Source organism: Ranitomeya imitator, chromosome 2, assembly GCF_032444005.1.
Source record: "Ranitomeya imitator isolate aRanImi1 chromosome 2, aRanImi1.pri, whole genome shotgun sequence".
In the NCBI taxonomy this organism is placed as follows: domain Eukaryota; kingdom Metazoa; phylum Chordata; class Amphibia; order Anura; family Dendrobatidae; genus Ranitomeya; species Ranitomeya imitator.
In genome coordinates, this window is record NC_091283.1 from 435559093 (window position 1) to 435580170 (window position 21078).

Sequence of the window (21078 nt, forward strand, 5' to 3'; positions counted from 1 at the left end):
TATCTGCGCTGACATATCGGCACTTGCGTTAACAGCAGCCCGTTAACGCATGTGTTGAACGGGCTGCTGTTAACGCAATGTGAACCCAGCCTTAGGCTGCCGTCACACTAGCAGTATTTGGTCAGTATTTTACCTCAGTATTTGTGAGCCAAAACAAGGATGGAACAATCAGAGGAAAAGTATAATAGAAACATATGCACCACTTCTGTATTTATCACCCACTCCTGGTTTTGGCTTACAAATACTGATGTAAAATACGGACCAAATACTGATAGTGTGATGGCAGCCTTATGCTTGCAGTTCACTTAGAAAGTGGGTGCTATGTCAAGTAACGTGCTGTGAAGGAATGAGGAGCCAGCTGGCAGCCCATGCACCCTGCAGCCCAGCGCATACAATTCTTTGCTTTTGTCTTCTGCCTTTTTTAAGCAAAAATCTGCACAATTCCCTAAAATATTAAAAAACAAAGCTGCAAAAATTGCCATTGCTTAAAACAATCACTCTAAGGGCTCACACATGAGCAAATAAATCGGACTAGTGTTATTGTATGAGGCAGTGCACATCTGCGACTATTTTCTCATGCAGATTCGGCATGCGAAAACAATTGCAGTGAGAATCGGATTGTACACACCCATACAAGTCTATGGGTCCGTGTGAAAAATCGCACTGCACTTGGTTGTCACCCGACTGCAGTGCGATTCCCGCGGACACCGGCAATTGAGGTGATGGGGAAAATAATTTCTCCTTCTAAACTGATATCCCAAGCAAGGTGAGCACTAATAAGGAGCCAAGAGACCCATGGTCACTCTGCAGGGATCCACAGAGCTCAGGTGGGAGAATCTGTCAACAGGACAACTATTCGTTGTTTACTCCACAAGTCTTACGTTTTTGGAAGAGTGGCAAAAAGAAAGCCATTTTTTAAAGCAAGCCATAAAAAGCCTCATTTGCAGTTTGCAAAAAAGCCATGTAAGGGACACGGCTAGCAAGCGGAAGGAAGTTCTCTGGTCAGATGAGACCAAAGTATTATGACTTTGGACTAAATGCATAATGCTAGGTGTGGCAGAAAACTAACATTGCACATCACCCTGAAAACACCATCCCCATCATCACACGTGGTGGCAGCATCAAGCTGTGGGGATACTTTTCTTCAGCAGAGACAGGGAAGCTGGTCAGAGTTGATGGTAAAAAGGATGGAGGTAAATACAAGGTAATCCTGGAGGAAAACCTGAGAGGCAGCAAAAGAATTTAGACTGGGGCATAGGTCCACTTTCTAGCAGGAAAACAATGCTAAACATGATTGAGATCAATGCATATTCATGTGTGTGAATGGTCCAGTCACAGTCCAGACCTAAATCCCATTGAGAATCTGTGGCAAAAATTGAAATTGCTGTTCACAGACGCCTCCATCCAATCTCAACGAGCTAGAGCAGGGGTATCAAACTGCATTCCTCGAGGGCCGCAAACAGGTCATGTTTTCAGGATTTCCTTAGCATTGCACAAGGTGCTGGAATCATTCTCTGCAGGTGATTAAATTATCACCTGTGCAATGCAAGGAAATCCTGAAAACATGACCTGTTTGCAGCCCTCGAGGAATGCAGTTTGACACCCCTGAGCTAGAGTGAGTGTGCAAAGAAGAATTGGCAAAAATATCACCTCTAGATGTGCAAAGCTGGAAGAGAGATACCCCAAAAGACTTGCAGCAGTAATTACGGCGAAAGGTGGTCCTCCAGAATATTGACAGATTCATATATTTAAAATATTTAGAAAACCATCTATCATTTCCTTTACACTTCACAAATATTTGCTACTTTGTGTTTGGTATATCACATAAAATACAAATTAAAAAAAGTAAAAATAGTAAAAATAAATAAAAAAAAGTTTGTGGGTGTAACGTGAAAAAAAATATGGAAATGTTCATGGTGGTATGAATACTTTATCAAAGCACTGTATATAGTGATACCATGCTGGTATAATCTGGGTATCTTCTGTATATAATTATATGTACAGGTCACAGGTGGTATAACCTAGGAATCTTCATGCATAGAATTAATGTAAATGTTTGCAGACAATTCACCTTCTGATATTTGTTCTATTTTCTGTTGTTTGTACAATATGGTTATAAGTAGGGATGAGTGGACCCGTGGAAGTTCAGGTTATAGTGCATGATCAGAACTTTAGTCCAAAGTTCAGTACTGGTACCAGAACCAGAGTCCGAACAATGGAGACCTGGAAAAAAAAAAATTCTCTCTCCAACGGACTTTCCTCCGAAATCCAAACATTGCAACTGATTGTGTGTCCCATCCGGACCCCAACAGTCACAGCTTAATTGTCAAATAGCAGAAACACATTTTGGTTTTGAGTGTTTATTGAATAAAAGCAGCAACGTCACATAGAAAAAAATATATATACAAAGTCTAATAAGACTGGAGATTATAACAATCTTTTATGTACAAATCTACAAATGGCATTAACAAAATCCCAAAAACTATGTACATAGAAGGCGGCAAGCAGTACTATCTGCCCCGATATTGGTCACAATGAAAAAAGTTCCGAAATCCAGGTGGAGTCTGGTGGTGTGGCTAGAGTCTTTCCAGTCATGTGGGTGGAGTCTTTCCAGTCATATGGGCAGGGACTTGCTTTCAGATGGGAAGATTTAGGAGTATGAACTTTTGAAGGATTTTAGAATATTCTCCAAAGAACTTGAAATTGGGGTTCTAATGTTTGCTTCTTAGCTATTCTCAAAACAGATCAAGAGAGAATTTAAAAAAATCAAAAAGAAAAAACAAAACTTTAAATGTTTTTCGACTCAAAGTGCATCCACCTGTTGTGGCGATCCTCTGAATTGGGCGGCTACGTGTGTTTTCTCTTGTTGTGGCTTCCTCTTATCACAGATGAACCTCCACGTCCCTGCGACGCCTCGATCCATTTATAGCAGAATTGAGCATGGACACTGGTACTTTCTGGAAATGCACCGCACTCCGACCCCGATCTGCACTCCACCATGAGGACCCCGACCTCTGCCGATTTCATACATTAGACTTCATGGCTGATTGTAAACATCTGCACCTTGTGTAATCTGAGGGGTTAAAGGATCGTGGACAGCGCTGTCAATAAATCCCAGTGCCAGCCAGTACAGATGCAGGAACCAGTACACTTTTCTTCATGTGTCGCTCAGAGCTGGGAACACACAGACACCTGTCAATGAGAGATGATGGGAATGTAATCAGTATTTAGGAAGATGAACACTTGCTTGTTACATAATTGTTTATTTAGGGGGAAAGGCAGGGGCTTGGGACCCCCGAGAGTCTACTGGCATCCGAGTGCAGACTGAGGGTTACCACACACTCATTGATTTGGGAATTTTGGATCAAACTCAGGCAAGATGCGATTTTCTTCCTCGAATAGTCTTTGTCTGAGGAAAATATCGGAAATGCGTACAGCCCCATAAGCTAACATGGTCTGATGCTTTTTTGGATCACACAAATACCGAAAATATCCTCGTCTGCACCTGCCTTTACTGAATGTAATCTCTTATGCCATTCAGGGTCAGAGGAAAGCTGGGTGACAGCCCTTATTTATGGTTCTGAAGGAGTTGGAGTTGTTACCCCGATTTCTATAGATTGTATGACATTCGGGGCACTAGAAATATTGAAGGAAGATGCCCCTTGTATGTATAATGGACAAATTAAAGGGGATATTCCCATCTCAGTCTTTTATACCGTATCCATGGGATTAGTTCCTTAATGTCTGATTGACTTGTTTCCCACCACTATGACCTCGATCTATCTTGAAATCGTGCACCATCCAGAATGGAGGTGGGTATGCAGGTGAACCTGTCTTCATTCATTTGTATAGATCTTCCAAAAGAGGACTAGCAGTTTTCAGAACTCCCATATAAATCAAATGAGGGACTTGGGAGAAATACTTCATTTTTCTGGATCAATTTCAAGGGTGCCAACACTTTCGACCATGACTGTATGTCATAAAAAGTTAAGATAGGAATATTTTTAAATTTAGGACCATGATAGCTTGTTGTAGAAGCCACCAGGGAGTGGGCACCTTGTGACGTACACCATGTAGTTTGAATATTTTGGGTGGAGGCCCTTTAAGTTGTGATGATAACCTGGACATCTATTGGCCCAAAGCTCAGGATATTCCCCAATCATTGCAGTTCCTATTCATTACTTATACAGTGGTGACATTACTGCACTCTTCTCTGTGGCCTGAGCCAAGCTCGCTCCACCATCCGCTGCCACTACATGCCAATCTTATAATCCAAGAAAAGGGTGACTCAGGAATAGTAACATAAAACCAGGATCATAAAGTTTCTTGGAATTTTTGTAATAACTATCCCTTTAAATGACTGCTGATGGGAGTCCAAACTGTTCCAATGGGGATCCAAAATCACAACCCCCTTCGCAATCTCCAAAATTTATAGTCCAGACACACCTACTGTCTCCCTCCTGAGGAAGGCCACTGGAAGATCTCTGCTGGGCATTAGCGTCCCCGAGTGAATGGTCTCCACAGGTTCATCATCCGTGGCCACGATGTTGTATCTCCGAACCAGCTGAAACAGATTAGGCATCCAAATAAAGGGCCAGTACATCATTATGAAGCCTCATCCTTATGTAAGGAAAGGTATTAATGAGGGGAACTTAGTGGGACAAGACAGAGCTCGATAGGTTTACCATTAATACAATATTAAAACCATATTTTTATTTGATTTAATTCCTTTAATCACAGACTGTTCTCACTTAGGCTACGGTCACACTATCAGTATTTGGTCAGTATTTTACCTCAGTATTTGTAAGCCAAAACCAGGAGTGGAACAAGAGGAAAAGTATGAGGCCGGCGTCACACACAGCGTAAAACAATACGGTCCGTATATTACGGCCGTAATACGCTGAAAAGTCCCCCAAAAAATGGTCCGTTGCTCCTCCGTAGGCAGGCTGTGTCAGCGTTTTTTGCGCATGGCATCCTCCGTATGTAATCCGTATGGCATCCGTACTGCGTGGTTTTCTCGCAGGCTTGCAAAACCAACATACCGCTATAGAAGTGATCCATGTGTCCCAAAAAGAAAAGAATATATATATATATATATATATATATATATATATATATATGTCAATAGACACATATATGTATATATATTAATACTTATTCCAGCGCTATACAGCTTGAAAGCCGGTAATTCAATTACCGGCTTTTTCTTTCTCCTTCATAAAACCCGACATGATTTGAGACATGGTTTACATACAGTAAACCATGTCTTCTCTCCATTTTTTTGCAGATTCCACACTACTAATGTTAGTAGTGTGTATCTGCAAAATTTGGCCGTTCTAGCTCTTAAAATAAAGGGTTAACTGGCGGAAAAAATTGGCGTGGGCTCCCGCGCAATTTTCTCCGCCAGAGTAGTAAAGCCAGTGACTGAGGGCAGATATTAATAGCCTGGAGAGGGTCCACGGTTATTGGCCCCCCCCTGGCTAAAAATATCTGCCCCCAGCCACCCCAGAACAGGCACATCTGGAAGATGCGCCCATTCTGGCACTTGGCCACTCTCTTCCCATTCCCGTGTAGCGGTGGGATATGGGGTAATGAAGGGTTAATGCCACCTTGCTATTGTAAGGTGACATTAAGCCTAATTAATAATGGAGAGGCGTCAATTATGACACCTATCCATTATTAATCCAATTGTAGTGAAGGGTTAAATAAAACACAAACACATTCTTTAAAATTATTTTAATGAAATAAAAACAATGGTTGTTGTAGTATTTTATTCAACGCCCAATCCAGTCACTGAAGACCCTCGTTCTGTGAGTAAAGAAACATAATAAACCAACAATATACTTACCCTCCGCAGATCTGTAACGTCCAACGATGTAAATCCTTCTGAAGGGGTTAAAACATTTTGCAGCAAGGAGCTGTGCTAATGCAGGCTGCTCCTCGCTGCAAAACCCCAGGGAATGAGGCTAAAAATAGATCAATGATCTATATTTAGCATCATTTGCGGTGAGGCGCCCTCTGCTGGCTGTTCATAGATCGTGGGAAATTACCTAGAAAGCTCCCTGGCTCCCTGGCTTTCTAGGTAATTTCCCACGATCTATGAACAGCCAGCAGAGGGCGCCTCACCGCAAATGATGCTAAATATAGATCATTGATCTATTTTTAGCCTCATTCCCTGGGGTTTTGCAGCGAGGAGCAGCCTGCATTAGCACAGCTCCTTGCTGCAAAATGTTTTAACCCCTTCAGAAGGATTTACATCGTTGGACGTTACAGATCTGCGGAGGGTAAGTATATTGTTGGTTTATTATGTTTCTTTACTCACAGAACGAGGGTCTTCAGTGACTGGATTGGGCGTTGAATAAAATACTACAACAACCATTGTTTTTATTTCATTAAAATAATTTTAAAGAATGTGTTTGTGTTTTATTTAACCCTTCACTACAATTGGATTAATAATGGATAGGTGTCATAATTGACGCCTCTCCATTATTAATTAGGCTTAATGTCACCTTACAATAGCAAGGTGGCATTAACCCTTCATTACCCCATATCCCACCGCTACACGGGAATGGGAAGAGAGTGGCCAAGTGCCAGAATAGGCGCATCTTCCAGATGTGCCTGTTCTGGGGTGGCTGGGGGCAGATATTTTTAGCCAGGGGGGGGCCAATAACCGTGGACCCTCTCCAGGCTATTAATATCTGCCCTCAGTCACTGGCTTTACTACTCTGGCGGAGAAAATTGCGCGGGAGCCCACGCCAATTTTTTCCGCCAGTTAACCCTTTATTTTAAGAGCTAGAACGGCCAAATTTTGCAGATACACACTACTGACATTAGTAGTGTGGAATCTGCAAAAAAAATGGAGAGAAGACATGGTTTACTGTATGTAAACCATGTCTCAAATCATGTCGGGTTTTATGAAGGAGAAAGAAAAAGCCGGTAATTGAATTACCGGCTTTCAAGCTGTATAGCGCTGGAATAAATATTAATATATATACATATATGTGTCTCACTGACATATATATATATATATACCTATTCTATGTGTACACATTTATTATATCTATTGGACTGGAAGCTGTCAGTGTGATTTTACTGTACACCGCACTGAATTACCGGCTTTTCTCTCTAACAGCGCTGCGTATTTCTCGCAAGTCACACTGCTTGTCCGTGTGTAATCCGTATTTTTCACGCTTCCATAGACTTTCATTGGCGTATTTCTTGCGCAGTACGGTGACAAACGCAGCATGCTGCGATTTTGTACGGCCGTAGAAAGCCGTATAATACTGATCAGTAAAATACGGCAGATAGGAGCAGGGGCATAGAGAATAATTGTGCCGTATTTTTTGCGAGTTTTACGGACGTAGATTCTGCGCTCTTACGTCCGTAAAACTCGCATGTGTGACGGCGGCCTAATAGAAACATATGCACCACTTCTGTATTTATCACCCACTCCTGGTTTTGGCTTACAAATACTGAGGTAAAATACTGACCAAATACTGATAGTGTGACGGCAGCCTTAGACTGTTCCTTATCTTACAGACACTCTTTATAGTCAATTCCATAGATGTCTCATTAACCTATAAGTTGCTGGCACTGCACTATATAGGGCTGAGGCTTTTCTCCTAACTTCTTAATATACTCTTATCTCATCACTGGACGTCTATTGGACTGTGGTGGGGAAACGTGATCTAGGGCGCCCACGATGGACACAAACTGAGGTTTTATCTGGAAACATCAACTCCACGCAACTCTTAATTTGTATTTCTACGTTAAATAAAGAAACGATACTTCTTGGATCCCGGTCAGACGCCTCTCAATCAGCCAAACCAGATCTCCACTTTGCACTGACGAGGGGCAGTACCCCGAAACAGTGTCTACAACTTGAGATTCTGGTTTGGCTATTACCCCAAGTCATGTGACAAGGCTCGTTCAAGGGTCGACATTGACTGTTAGGATTGCTACTTTCAATTGGTGGCACTAGAGTTCTAGTCCTCTTCCTCTCTGAAGAGACAATTTGCATATGTTACATAAAGACATTCTTTATTCACCAGTGTCATTACTATCCAAAAGTGGCTGCTGTTCAAAGCATCGTACTGGGGGGTTTATTAATACTCTATAAGCGCCAATTGTTTTGTTGGATAAAAGTAGGTTTTTGCATTAAAAAAACAAACCTTTTTAGTTTTTACTCCACTATTTTTTTTTTTATTTTAATTAATTTATTGGATGGGTTTAAGACCCTGGTACTTGGGAGGCACGGGATACTGACCCTTGGGGCGCATGTGATACTCACCCAGCAGAGACTAAGCTGCAGCTGCAGTTCTGCCAGGCGTCGGCCAATGCACATCCTTTTTCCGATTCCAAAAGGTACATACGCAAATGGGTTGATTGTGCTCTTGTCCTGCAGCCACCTCTCTGGGCGAAACGCTCTGCATTCATCAAAGCATTCTTCATTGGATCCTAGCACGTGGCTGTTGATGGTCAGGACAGTCTGCATGAGGGGACAACAAAATCCTTACTGTCAGCACATTGTATCAGGATAGACCTGAACTGCAGGTTCCTCTCACTGCAAATGGCAGTTGTCAGAGAGGGAACCTACATAATAGGACGCATTGTAATGTAGTGAGCTGGTGAATAGGAAGGGGTGCAGTGTAAGGGGCCGGAGGATATATCAGAGGGCAATGTAATGAAGGGTGAAGGGTCAGACACCCAGCATACAGTGAGGTGGAGGTCAGGGGACAGTGTGCCCATTGGGTGCAGTGTAGTGAGCCGGAGGATATATCAGGGTACAGTGTGCTGAGCATAGGCTATGGTGCAGTGGGCCTGTTGGGTGATTGGACACGGAGCAGTATACTGAGCGTGGTGATATAATCCAGGTGTAGATCTGATAACAACATTTCTCCCTTTAATCAAACAGCCGACTGTTACATAACATTTCCCTGCTTTGCTGATTTTGGCCAATTCACCCCAGCACTTTGCCAGCTTGATCTGCCAAGCGGTGTTGCTGTGTGGGGAGGGGTCCTGGCACTGGAAGCTGAACATTATGAGATGTCAGACTGATGAGGCCTACCATTGCTATAGGGTCTGTGGGGGAGGGGTGAAGGGTCAGACACACAGCATACAGTGAGGTGGAGGTCAGGGGGCAGAGTGCCCACAGGGCAGAAGAAAAACACAGAAACCAGAGGATCAGTCTCTGCACATATAGGGTAAGGCTTGGCATTTAGATTTCTTTTTCTATCAGTTCTTTTTTCTGTTTGCCTTCAGTGAATGGAAACAGTCATCGTTTAGGATGAAATCTGTCCTGGTTATGTGACTATGCAATTACATTAATGGGAGTACTCACCCCTTTGGGTAAAACATATTCTCCGAGTACAGTCTCCTTATCCAGGGTGCGGGTGGTAAATGGAACAGAGGGGCTTATCCTAGAACACAATTGACAAGAGATATATATATATATATATATATATATATATATATATATATATATATATATATATATATATATATATATATACACATACACATATATACACACACACACACACTATAATATATATGAATATGAGCATATTACAGAAATGGATCATGTTTGATAGTGGTGTTGTAGGTGCAGCTCTGGATGTGACTGGAGTAGTAGACCCGATTACAGATATAGACTAGGGTAGCATGACCATAGCTTCTGTAATCTGAGATAATCAGGTCAATTATGCTAATGACACTCTGGTCAAACTCTGATCAGAGTGTCACCATAGTGTAATTCGATTTTCTCAGATGCCAGAATTGGAGAACACTGTGAGGAGAAGATGGAGTCCAAAATTTCTATGAGGCCAGTCTCACATGTCCAGATAATTCCGGTACCGGAAAAAAAATAAAAATAAATAAATAGGTACCGGAATTATCCGTGCCCGTGTCTCCGTGAGCTCCCGTGGCACGGAGCGTGCAGGAGACAGCGCTAGAGATAAGCGCTGTCCCCTGCATCTGGTGCTGAAGTGGTCATTCATATCTTCTTTCCAGCAGCGTTTTCTGGAAACAAGATATGAAAAATCCTTTTTTTTTTTTTTGTCCTCGTGTTTAAAAAAAAAAAAAAAAAAAAAAAAAAAGATTGTTCATATCCTCTTTCCAGCGAACGCTGCTGGAAAGAAGATATGAATGGCCGCTTCAGCACCACGTGTCACCTCACGTACCGGAGCCACTGACATGTGAAACCGGCCTGAGTCTGTCTGATAATTTCCATGAACCCATAGGCTTGAAAGGGTGAGTCTCGTCCGATTTACGCATGCTGTGATTTTTTTCTCATGCCAAGACAGACAACACTCCTCAGCACTGCCCCATAGAATAACATTGGTCCGGGTGCTGTCCGAGAAAACATCAGATAACACTCGTCTGGTGGTGTGAGCGATCCCGTAATGTAACTCGTCCCTTGTACCTCATGGATTCCTTTAAGCACGCCTTTAGATACGGCATATTCCTGATATCTTCCGCTGTCGGCACTTGGTCCGGCGATAACACGCTCTGAATCTCGTCGTAAAGTTTCTGTTGAATGGTTGGATGACGGGAAATATTAAATATGGCCCAGAGAAAGCTGTTTGCCGTCTGCAAGAGAAAGTGCAAAAGAAATGAATCGCAACAAGTTCAGCGACTACATGAAGCCACTTAAATTGTCAGCGGGGAGCAGATGTCAGTGGTCGCATGGCGGCGTGCGCCCGACTGTCACGTCAGCTCTATCACTGCTGATAATGGATGTAAACCCTTCATACCGTCTCCACGGCTCCGATCAGCATCTCGGTGATGGTGGCGTACATCTCCTTCTTGGACAGTTTGCTGTCCTTGTAGATGGTGCAGAGGAAGTCTTCATTGTCCTTAGATGACAGCTTCATCAGTCTCCGGTCTATGTGACACTTGGCTGTGGAGGAAGCAAGGAATGAGATGCAGAACGTATCAGATCATGGTAAAGAGCGATACTGCTTGCTGTTTTCCAACCAATCCTATCATGTTATTGTCTGCTTACAGGTGCATCTAAGACTATCATACGTGATACTGTCTGCTGAGCTCTCGGATGAATTGTAGTATCTCATTTTTTCGTGATACAGTCTGCTCTGCTGAATGGCAGCAAGTTATCCTCTATCAATTGCATAGGGGATAACTTGCTGATCACTGGGGTCCAACCACTGGGACCCCCAGCGATCTCGCAAGCTGGACACTGGAGTCCTATCTTGAATGTAGCGGAGGTGCACATTCTCAATTTCTGCTGCATTCATTGTCTATAGGACTGCCGGAGAAAACGGAGTGACAGTAGAAAAGGGATAACTTGTAATTTTGGGAAAAATTGTTTAAGTCTACAATGCATAATACCCTCAGCTGACTTGTGTATCTGAGTCTATCTCAGCAGCACAACCGCCATCATGTCGTGTGTGACAAGCTGAAGGAGATGGGTCTATAACGCACCGGTTCTGAAGATGCTGTCCCAGGCCTCGGTGTGATTTTTCCAAATCTTTGTGTTTAAGCTTCTGTGCAATTCCACCGGCGTCACCATCATCAGCCCAAATGTGCTCATCATCTGCCATAGAGAACAGGATTACAGCCAGGGCAATGGTACAGTCATTATAATGTACACAGGGGCATAATACTTCTGTACGGACAGCTGGATATGTCATATACAGACAAGTCACCAATCCCAAGGGGATTAATTCTGCTTTATCAGGTTGCTCCCATTTTCCTCCCTGAAGAATCGCAGGTATTACTAGGAATAAATGACTTACTGTTTTTATGGCTGTGATGAAGTCCAAAGCCTCTTCTCCAAGATTGGGCTGCAAAAATCCAAATCTTTTCTCATAGAGAACGAGACAAATACCTGAAAAAAAGAGCAAGGGTTAAGATACATGTGATAAAAAAAAAAAAATGTGTGATTGGTTAAATGTATAAAAATTAGGGGTGGAATATAAGTAATAAAGATAACTTTTTTTACTTAAATGCATGTATTTGGGGCTAAAAATCATTCTTGCAATTGGGATTTATTAAAAATTTTGCACCGTTTGCCTTCCATAGCCTTTATGCTGCACTGTCTTCTGTTGGATGCAGAATGAGTTAACAAAGAATCAATCAGTGAGTTTGACAGGGAGTCTGTAACTCTTTTCTGTATTTTTCTGACCTCTTCTCAGCTGATTCACGTCTGCATACCACATCACAGTTAAAGGACTTGTCCGATACATAACATGCCCTGTATAAATATTTACGCCACAATTTTTTAATTTGCTTTATTTGAAAATGTCCTACTGGTTCCCCATTTTAGCTAATCCCTCTTTTTTTTTTTTCTTTACTTCCTGTGATGTTTTGTTTGAGGGGAGTCTCAAGTGGGATGTCACAGGAGGAAGGTCCCGCAGTCACTTCTTACAGCTTCTATCGCCCTTCCTGGAACAGGAAATTATCAGGGAGCGGTAGTGATAGAAGCAGGGGGGATTGACAGCAGTTATACAACTTTTAACACCGCATTACAATGGATTGTCATCAGGGGGCGGCGCTGCTGTCACTTACCCTGCTTCTATCACATTCCCCTGATGATATCACACTTAAGTTAAAGAAGCTGCGGTGTATATTTTTTTTTTTTTTGCTGGATATATGTTATTTTACCTTAAAGGGACACTATCACCTGAATTTGGAGGGAACAATCTTCAGCCATGGAGGCGGGGTTTGGGGTTTTTTGATTCACTCTTTCCTTACCCGCTGGCTGCATGCTGGCTGCAATATTGGATTGAAGTTCATTCTCTGTCCTCCATAGTACACGCCTACGCAAGGGAAGATTGCCTTGTGCAGGCATGTACTACAGAGGACAGAGAATGAACTTCAATCCAATATTGCAGCCAGCATGCAGCCAGCGGGTAAGGAAAGGGTGAATCAAAAAACCCCAAACCCCGCCTCCATGGCTGAAGATTGTTCCCTCCAAATTCAGGTGACAGTGTCCCTTTAACATGACATTATAATACCTTTTAATACTCAATTTATGGCATAATTAATGCAGTTTAATGATTTCAATCTCATATATTGTCTTATCATTCATCATTCGACGAAGGCGGAAGCCGAAACGCGCGTCAGGGTGGATGCCACTTGGATGAAGGAGCTAGACTCGTGTAGTACTCATTAGTTTTCTTATAACACTTTCTTCACTACTAGGTGACACACCGTACATGGGCCCACGATGAGTGTTTTCTTTGCAATATATAGTTGTATCTTGTTTCACTATTTATGAATATGTAAGATAGAGGAGTGCACTGACACTTAACCCCTTTTCTCTGTCCTCGTATAATGAAAACTCCTTATCGTGCTGCTTGTTTTTCTTGGACACTGTTAGTATTACATATATTATATACCCTCCTTCCTACATTCCCATATCCCATGAGAGCGTCACTATTTTTTTAACTATTTTTTTATGTCATTGTGCTGACACCCTTGTTGCTGCCACTATAAATAAATATATTGGTATGTCACATTGTATTTGGGACTTTATTGGTTGGGATTTTTCCTTTTCCCCCCCCTTTTGCTTTCATTCATCCATTGTAGCTTTCTTATTAATTACTCTCTTTTATCATCTTAACCAATAAATACTTGACTACATAATATATTAAAATTACTATTTTACCTTATACATGGTGTATGTGGCCTTATTTTTAAGTTTGAATAGCCAAACTGTGCAAAATTTTTACTCTAACCCCGATTGCAAAAATAATTTTTAGCCTAATATACATGCATTGAAAGTGATCGCCACATTTCCTGCTCCCTCAGCGATCCCTCCACCTTCCCGGCTCGTGCCATTGTATAATAGGGACTTACTCTCCAACGACCATTTGTTCAGCTCACAGTACAGGTCTGTGATCCTTCCCTCCTCTGTACGGACGCTGTCAATCCTCCGGATAAAATCTTCCATCACCTGGAAGGGGAAAATGGAGAAAAATATAAAGTAGCCGGAATCATGAAGTCCTGTTGAGTGACCATTATTGTGTCAGTGGTGGTGACACTTCTCAGCTCTGTCTCCGGTAGCTACGTGGCTGCCATTACAGTTCCCACAGAGGAAGCCCACTAGATTTCAAAGACCCCTCCATTATACAGACAGACCTGCTTATGATCAAACAGTTGGTAACGTCTGCTATTTGTGAGGCGGAGAACATTGGGAATCAGCTCATATAGCGGCCATGTTGGTTGTCAGCTGGATTTCCAGATTAGGTTGCGGAATTTTACCTCATTGATTTTGGTGTCCAATTTCCCAACTTCCGACGGTTTCATCAGCTTCTGCTGGAAGGCGCTGCGGACCCGCTGCCAGTCTTTACCTTCTCTGGATGGAGAGGAAAGGCAGGATTACACTGAGCCCCAACAACCCATAATCCTGCCAATATGGCTGCCCTAGCAATACTGAGGTGGCTCCTATCCATTGTATCGGTCTCTGCTTGCATGTAGTGAATGACCACAGCCTTGCTTTTATCTTAAAAGTGAAAACCTCTAATAGCTAATAGTTGTAGTAGCAGAGGGTTTGTTACAGTTGCAGGCCAGGCCTAACAATCCCGAGTGAGGTAAACATCCCAGACTAATATGCTTAACCTTGACTGACACATTGTAACAACCGTCAGGACAGGAGAGATTTGTGCTGCGGCCGCTCTTAGATCTCCTAATGAGTCTTGTACAAATAGAGACATCACCACAGGATTTCTGAGGCAGTAAGAATAATATTACGTCTGTGCCGTCACCTGGCTGCGCTGCTCGTCTGGATGCTGCTGGGTTGGTTTTCCTGTCCCCTCCATGTTTACAATTCATCTTTATTCATGTTTTTCATGACTAAGTGGGAAAATATGTGGCAATGTCTCCTCACAGTTTATACAGATTTTGCAAATGGGCGACCTCCCTGGTAGCCGGGTGTGAAAACACAGTGCATGGGCGAGGTGCTGTACTATTAGTGTAACCAGGGGCCCACTAGTACCTTCGAAGTAGGTGGAATTGTGCATTATGAGGAGCCTTTTGGACTGCAAAAGGTCCATATATTGTTCTTGACCCAAGGCCCTCTTAGGTCTGTTTATACTCCTGGTCCCGTAGACAGCAGACCCTTGGACAACACGCTTGTATGAGACTGATGAGCACAGATGCCATAACTCCTGTCACCAAGCTTTCCACAGACCCTGCATGGCATATCAGACTATGTTCACATGTAGCCGTTTTTGGGGGTTTTTGATTCCGCATTACAAATCTGAAGCAATTTACAGAACAATAAAAGTAAATATCAGCTTTCAAATTCCCATTCACAGGTTGCAGAATAAAAAAATGAAAGCATGGTTTGGATGTCAGATCTGCGGCGTGCTCATCCTAGTACAGATCTCACCCTATTCATTGCTTTGTTATGGATAGGGTGAAATCTGTAGCCAAACACAACAAAACCCACAAGTAACAGGTGGATTTGTGACCCAATTGCAGCAGACGTTTTTTGCAACGTGTGAACATGACCTAGCATGCACTGGTATACATGGTGTGTACAGGTCAGGCTTGGGCTATACGGTGACATGTGTAGTACTCATCAGGTGAGCAGGCGGGGTGCTGACCTTTGTATGACCCCGAATGTCCTACATGACCCCCTTAGGCATCAAAAATATTTTCTCCCCATTGTTAAGATATCTGCTTGCTGGGACCTTTAGGGTATGTGCACACGTAAGTGGGATGTCTGCGGATTTTTCCGCACCCGTTTTCGTAAATCCGCAGGTAAACCGCACTGTGGATTACCTGCGTATTCACTGCAAATTTACCGCAGTTTTGTGCAGATTCCTATTATGGAGCAGGTGTAAGCCACAGCGGAATCCGCACAAGGAATTGACATTCTGCGGAATGTAACCCTCATCGTTTCCGTGCGTTTTTTTCCGCAGCATGTGCACTGCGGATTGCGGTTTCCATAGGTTTACATTGTACTGTAAACTCATGGAAAACCGCAGCAAAATCCGCAGCGTGTGCACATACCCTTACAGTCTGAGACAACTTGCAGAGCTGTTTGTTAATTTCATTGTTTAGGTGAATGTGTAAAATTCAGGTAGAACAGACGTTTTGTGCCGGATCTGTGATTATCTCAGAGGATTGTCTACACTGATACACTGTCACCAACTCTCAGCTGTGCTCAGTCTCTGGATGTAATCAATAAATCAGCATATTTCCTGACAGTAGAGACCCTGAAAATGGTGAGGAATTGAAGCGCAAAGACGCGGAGCCTCACATTATACAATGAGCACATTTTCTAATTCCTACTGAGCTTCTCCGACAGTGAAAGGGAAAGTACAGAAGTGAGAACTGAGGGATGCTGACTCACAACCAGAGCTGCAGAAAAAAAAAAAACATCTGTGTGTGGCATCTTACATGGATCATGTGCAGGTGATACACCCGAGATCCAGGATGATGAGAGTGATCCATTTCCCACAATCATGCAGCCCAAAAGTCACTGAGGGCTCATTCTCTGCTCCGCGGTCACATCTGGAACCCCGGATGATGCCCCTGATGCCTGCGCCCCTGTGACAAGTCTGCCTGCCTGGTCTAAGACTGTGAAAATCAATCTGCCCCAATGTTGTATCATCTAGACACAGAAATGTATCAGCCCTGCAGGTAGAAGAACAGGTGGAGCAGCTCTCCAGTGTGCGGACCCTGCATACAGCAGCTTTCCGGATCCTGGCCAGTGCGATTGGGGAGAATTGCACCCATACCCCAATCCAAGCCATGACGTGGTAACAATATCACAGATTCCTACCGCTCCCTAATGACCATAGTAATAAAACCTCCTAAAGGGGAACTCTACAAGTGAGAACTGCTGGTCTCCTCAATCACATAGACTTACAGTATCAGGAGTCCATAGGCCTCTTGCCGGTAGTCTCTGTACGCCTTCCATGGCTTGATCTCCAGCCTCTTGGGGTAATTGCTTTCTTCCCGGAACAGAGCTTCCAGCAGGCAGGGGGCTCCGATGTGGACGGAGTCAAAAGAGCCGAGCTTCATGCGGAATATCTTCCCAAACTGCTTGTGGTACCCAGCCTGGAGGGACAAAAGACAGAATAGTGACGTCCTAATACACCGTGTACCCCACAAGAGTAATGGAGAAAGAAACAGTCACGTTTAGCTTTTAGCTCCTCTTACTCCTAACTAGTCCCATGTTCTGTTTGTTTCCTTTCATTATCAGCTTTATCTCCAAAACTTTCTTTTCATTTCCTCTTTTTTCTTCTTAAGATTACTCTTTACCTTCTCCTTAGTTCCCTTTCTTCTTTTTCTCTTTCTCCCAGATTTCCTTTCTTCTTCTTTTCCCCTTCTTTGGTTTCCTTTCTTTTTTCCTCCTTCTCCTTAGTTTCCTTTCTTTCTCTTCTTCACATAATTCTCTTAAATTTCCTTTCTTGTTCTTCTCCTTCATTTCTTTTCTTTTTCTCTTTCTCGTTGGTTTCCTTCCTTGTCCTCCAGCATCATCTTCATATTCATTTTCTTTCCTCTTAATTCTTTGCCGCTTCTTTTTTTTTCCTTTATCAGCCCCATTTTTCTTTTCTCATCCTCTGGCACATTCCTTTCAACTTCATCTTCACTTTCCATTCTTCTTCATCTTTGGACTTTTCCTTGCCTTCTTGTTCCTTTTTGCATTCATCTTCATTTTTTTCACCACTTTTCTTTTCTCTTAAGTTATTACTAAGTTACATTTCCTTCATTTTTACCCTTTCCCTGCCACAGAGGTCGGTTATTAACGTATTCGCTCATTGTAGATTAGAAACGTTCTCTGACATTAGCAGAAGCAGGAAAACGTCATCTGATAGTTTAACAAATGTAACAAGATAATGCAACATAAACATAAATAATGGAATAACAGTCTGAGAATGGAGTATAATGTAGCACCACATGCCATAATATAACCTAAGGATGTAATAAGGTGATAGACAATGTAATATAATAGTGTAATGTAACTATATGTAAAATATATATATATATATATATATATATATATATATATATATAATGTAATAGAAAAAAAAATGTAACAATGTAACGTAATAAAATTAGAGAAAGGAGGATAATGTAGAATGTCATAATATAATGTATAAAAACAAAGAATATAGTATGATAAACACATGTAATATGTAACAACCATATAATGTACCATAATATAATATATAAAAACAATATAAAATATAATATGTAATATATAAACATAACCATATAATGTGCCAGACTATAATGTACTGATATGACAAGTAATGGCAGAACTATGTGAATTCTATGAGAATCCATCCTAAGACTATTATACTACTCGTAGATCAGCATTATACCCTGAGTTTACATCATATTTCAGTGATGCCTATCTTTTGGATTCATTGTCCTCCCACAGGTCACACTGCATGCAATAAACACAATAATGTTACCTGTAATATATTAATCATGCTATATTGTGTTGTTGAATCTTTGATGAGGTCCCATTATGGGAGCTATTTACCAGCGCTTGGTGCTGCCTCTTCAGTCCTCCTTTCCTCAGGATGTCCACCAGGCTCCCCAGGATGGGCCAGTTGGTGGGGCCGGGCAGCGCAGACGGGTGGTGTGGGCAGGAGGGTGGAGGTGACGGGGTCACAGGCAGCTCCTGGGGTTTCAGGTCACAGGTCACTGCGGGGTTAGGGATGCTGTGGTGGACACTGATGCCCCTAGCCTTCATCATCATCAGCCACATTCTGACTCTTGCAGCCATTGTGCAGGGGGTTGCTTGGTTCTGGCTGGGGTGGCTGCATTGTGCTATGGTATATATATGTATAGCAGGGGTGTCAGGACTAGGTGCCGTATCCACGCCCACCAATGGGAGAGGCCGGCGCGTCACAAGGTGCTCTGCTCCTCCGAGTTCATGATTGGGCAGTTATCCTGGCAGGAGAGGTCCCGGCTGCAGCCAAATCCCAGGATCAAGGCGTTGTCCAGCACCGCTCTCCTGATTGGTCGGCACACGCAGGCTCCGCCCTCGCAGCCCTGAAAACTGCATTTTCTCCTCTTTGATACGTTATGTAATGTGAGTGACCAGCTGACATGTGTCATGTGTGGAATGGCTGCACTCAGTCACCCGGGGGTTAACCCACACAGCACAGGCCACACTACACCTGTGGGTGCAGGCTGCACAGGTAGCAGAGCTCCACGAGCTTTACCTGCAGTCCTATGTAACATTCCAGGAAACACGGTTATAGCTCAGAGTACAGATAATGTAGATGCTACCTGCAGTCCTATGTAACATTACAGATAACACGGTTATAGCTCAGAGTACAGATAATGTAGTAGATGCTACCTGCAGTCCTATGTAACATTACTGGGAACACGGTTATAGCTCAGAGTACAGATAATGTAGTAGATGCTACCTGCAGTCCTATGTAACATTACTGGGAACACGGTTATAGCTCAGAGTACAGATAATGTAGTAGATGCTACCTGCAGTCCTATGTAACATTCCAGGGAACACGGTTATAGCTCAGAGTACAGATAACCTAGTAGATGCTACCTGCAGTCCTATGTAACATTCCAGGGAACACGGTTATAGCTCAGAGTACAGATAATGTAGTAGATGCTACCTGCAGTCCTATGTAACATTCCAGGGAACACGGTTATAGCTCAGAGTACAGATAATGTAGTAGATGCTACCTGCAGTCCTATGTAACATTACTGGGAACACGGTTATAGCTCAGAGTACAGATAATGTAGTAGATGCTACCTGCAGTCCTATGTAACATTACTGGGAACACGGTTATAGCTCAGAGTACAGATAATGTAGTAGATGCTACCTGCAGTCCTATGTAACATTACAGAGAACACGGTTATAGCTCAGAGTACAGCTAATGTAGTAGATGTAACCTGCAGTCCTATGTAACATTACAGGGAACACGGTTATAGCTCAGAGTACAGATAATGTAGTAGATGCTACCTGCAGTCCTATGTAACATTCCAGGGAACACGGTTATAGCTCAGAGTACAGATAATGTAGTAGATGCTACCTGCAGTCCTATGTAACATTCCAGGGAACACGGTTATAGCTCAGAGTACAGATAATCTAGTAGATGCTACCTGCAGTCCTATGTAACATTACAGGGAACACGGTTATAGCTCAGAGTACAGCTAATGTAGTAGATGCTACCTGCAGTCCTGTGTAACATTACAGGGAACACGGTTATAGCTCAGAGTACAGCTAATGTAGTAGATGCTACCTGCAGTCCTATGTAACATTACAGGGAACACGGTTATAGCTCAGAGTACAGATAATGTAGTAGATGCTACCTGCAGTCCTATGTAACATTACAGGGAACACGGTTATAGCTCAGAGTACAGCTAATGCACTAGATGCTACCTGCAGTCCTATGTAACATAACAGGGAACACGGTTATAGCTCAGAGTACAGATAACCTAGTAGATGCTACCTGCAGTCCTATGTAACATTACAGATACCACGGTTATAGCTCAGAGTACAGATAATGTAGTAGATGCTACCTGCAGTCCTATGTAACATTACAGGGAACACGGTTATAGCTCAGAGTACAGATAATGTAGTAGATGCTACCTGCAGTCCTATGTAACATTACTGGGAACACGGTTATAGCTCAGAGTACAGATAATGTAGTAGATGCTACCTGCAGTCCTATGTAACATTACAGGGAACACGGTTATAGCTCAGAGTACCGATAATGTAGTAGATGCTACCTGCAGTCCTATGTAACATTACTGGGAACACGGTTATAGCTCAGAGTACAGATAATGTAGTAGATGCTACCTGCAGTCCTATGTAACATTACAGGGAACACAATTATAGCTCAGAGTACCGATAATCTAGTAGATGCTACCTGCAGTCCTATGTAACATTACAGGGAACACAGTTATAGCTCAGAGTACAGATAATGTAGTAGATACTACCTGCAGTCCTATGTAACATTACTGGGAACACGGTTATAGCTCAGAGTACGGCTAATGTAGTAGATGCTACCTGCAGTCCTATGTAACATTACTGGGAACACGGTTATAGCTCAGAGTACAGCTAATGTAGTAGATGCTACCTGCAGTCCTATGTAACATTACAGGGAACACGGT

General features: G+C 42.8%; 1 protein-coding gene across 1 annotated transcript; it reads right to left on the reverse strand.

Moving 5' to 3' along the window:
• Positions 1-2344: 2344 nt before the first annotated feature.
• On the reverse strand, positions 2345-18927 carry CYP24A1 (cytochrome P450 family 24 subfamily A member 1). The gene is made up of 12 exons (XM_069750923.1): positions 18470-18927; positions 16844-17034; positions 14227-14320; positions 13822-13918; positions 11757-11848; positions 11443-11554; positions 10755-10900; positions 10424-10590; positions 9341-9419; positions 8291-8488; positions 4447-4564; positions 2345-3192 (listed from the first exon to the last, which is right to left on the reverse strand). Exons 1-12 carry the CDS (start codon positions 18713-18715, stop codon positions 3158-3160), a joined length of 1575 nt encoding a protein of 524 aa, XP_069607024.1. The 5' UTR covers positions 18716-18927; the 3' UTR covers positions 2345-3157.
• Positions 18928-21078: the final 2151 nt, after the last annotated feature.

Bases quoted from the DNA above. Each gene is read 5' to 3' on its own strand.
- CYP24A1 (XM_069750923.1), bottom strand. From the start codon at position 18,715: ATGGCTGCAAGAGTCAGAATGTGGCTGATGATGATGAAGGCTAGGGGC. The intron at 14,321-16,843 runs GTAAGTCTATGT...CTCTCCATCCAG, and splicing joins GCCTATGGACTCCTGATACT to AGAAGGTAAAGACTGGCAGC. The intron at 10,901-11,442 runs GTGCGTTATAGA...CTTCCTCCACAG, and splicing joins GGACAGCATCTTCAGAACCG to CCAAGTGTCACATAGACCGG.